The sequence below is a fragment of the Penaeus vannamei genome, chromosome 2 (assembly GCF_042767895.1).
Source record: "Penaeus vannamei isolate JL-2024 chromosome 2, ASM4276789v1, whole genome shotgun sequence".
Lineage (NCBI taxonomy): Eukaryota > Metazoa > Arthropoda > Malacostraca > Decapoda > Penaeidae > Penaeus > Penaeus vannamei.
Genome location: NC_091550.1, coordinates 23,111,693 through 23,113,674, shown reverse-complemented (window position 1 = coordinate 23,113,674; position 1,982 = coordinate 23,111,693). Strand labels below are relative to the sequence as shown.

The window sequence follows — 1,982 nt, the reverse complement described above, 5'->3', positions numbered from 1 at the left end:
GGAGGTTTCGGGGAGGGGAGGGCGAGGGGACGGTGGTGGGAGAGGGAGAGGGCGAGGGGACGGTGGTGGGAGAGGGAGAGGGCGAGGGGAAGGAGGTGGGAGAGGGAGAGGGCGAGGGGAAGGTGGTGGGAGAGGGAGAGGGCGAGGGGAAGGTGGTGGGAGAGGGAGAGGGCGAGGGGAAGGTGGTGGGAGAGGGAGAGGGCGAGGGGAAGGTGGTGGGAGAGGGAGAGGGCGAGGGGAAAAGGGTAAGACACAAGAAGGAGAGGGAAGGGATGGGGTCGTGGGTCGGGAACCAAGGGAACGGGCAAAGCTTCACAGACATTCGCCTCAGAGACTCGTACTCGCGTTGAGAAGCCTGAGAGAACGCGAAGAGGACTTTTCCGCTGAGAGGTTTTCTTATTTGGAGGCACGAGTTCGCGAGCATTTGATGTGCTGAAACAGGCGTGAATTCGACTTCATAACGGTATGATACATGACATGATAACTCCACTGCTGATCAGACTTCTTTGTACTGATGCTGATTTTACTCAATAATGATAATGCGATGACGATGTTATTAATGCTATCGGTGATACAGAACAACAATAATCATATGTTATTAAAGATGAATCATTATATGTTAAATGGTAGTGGCGATGATTATAATGATAAAATGAAAATAGTAATAATGGGAATAATAATGATAATGATTATAATAATATCAATAATGATAAAATATGTGTAAAAATTCGATAATGAAATCAACAATAACAACAATGAAGATAACAATAATGATAATAATAACGATAATAATAATGATAATAATAATGATGATGATAATAATAATGATAATGATAATGATGATGATAATAATAATGATAATAATAATGAAAATTATTAAAATGATCCTGATGACCATGGTCATAATGATGTAAAAAAATAATGATAATGATTATCATGATACTAAAATATCAATGTTAATGATGATGATAACTGTTATGAGAATGATTATAATGATAATAACTACACTACACTACAATGAAATGATAAAAAATACTAGTAGTAATGACTGTGATGAAAGTAATGACAGTCATAATCTTACTAATATTAATACTAATACTAATAATTGAAAGTACGATTTAATCATTGTTGATAAGGATTAATAACAAAATGGAAATATTAATGATGACAATGATAATGAAAATAATAACAGTAATAATGATTATGATTATCATCATTACAATGATAATGATTATGATAATAATGACAATAATTATAAAGATAATGTCAATAAAACTAATTACAATGATAATGATATTAGTAATAATGATAATACTAATAACACTAACTGAATAGTTCTAATAATGATGATAATAATCATAAGAACAATAATAATATCACTATCATTACTTTTAGTAATAATGATAACAACAATGATGATGATGATGATAATAATAATGATAATAATAATGATAATAATAATAACAAAACAATAATTATAATAATGATGATAATCATGAAGATAGTAATAATAATAATAATAACAACAAAACAACAACAATAATAGTAAGGACAATATCAATGTAAGTATTATTATCAATGATGATAATAATAATGATGATAATCATGATGATAATATCATTATCTTTATCATTATCATTAATACTACTACTACTATCAATGATGATAAAAATAATAATGATAATGATAATAATAAGATTGGCGAGAATGATAATGACAATAAGACCAACAACAATAATGATAATCATAACAATGGTAATGATATTATCATCTTTATCATTATATGAAAAATAATAATGATGATAAAAACAATGATAATAACAATAATGATATTAATAAGAGCAACAGCAACAACAACAATAATTATAACGATGATGATTATAATTATAACAATAACAATAATGATAATAATGGTAGTAGTTGTAATTATAATAATGATGATAATCATGATAACATTAGCAATAATAACAATAACTAAAATT

General features: G+C 30.2%; 1 protein-coding gene across 1 annotated transcript in view; it reads right to left on the bottom strand.

Moving 5' to 3' along the window:
* Positions 1–1,982, bottom strand: part of LOC138865442 (uncharacterized) — a 169,581-nt gene that overhangs the window by 4,685 nt on the left and 162,914 nt on the right. Inside the window, exon 7 of the mRNA XM_070135876.1 lies at positions 317–432. Coding sequence (XP_069991977.1) covers positions 317–432 — 116 coding nt within the window. The remainder of the gene's footprint in view (positions 1–316; positions 433–1,982) is intronic.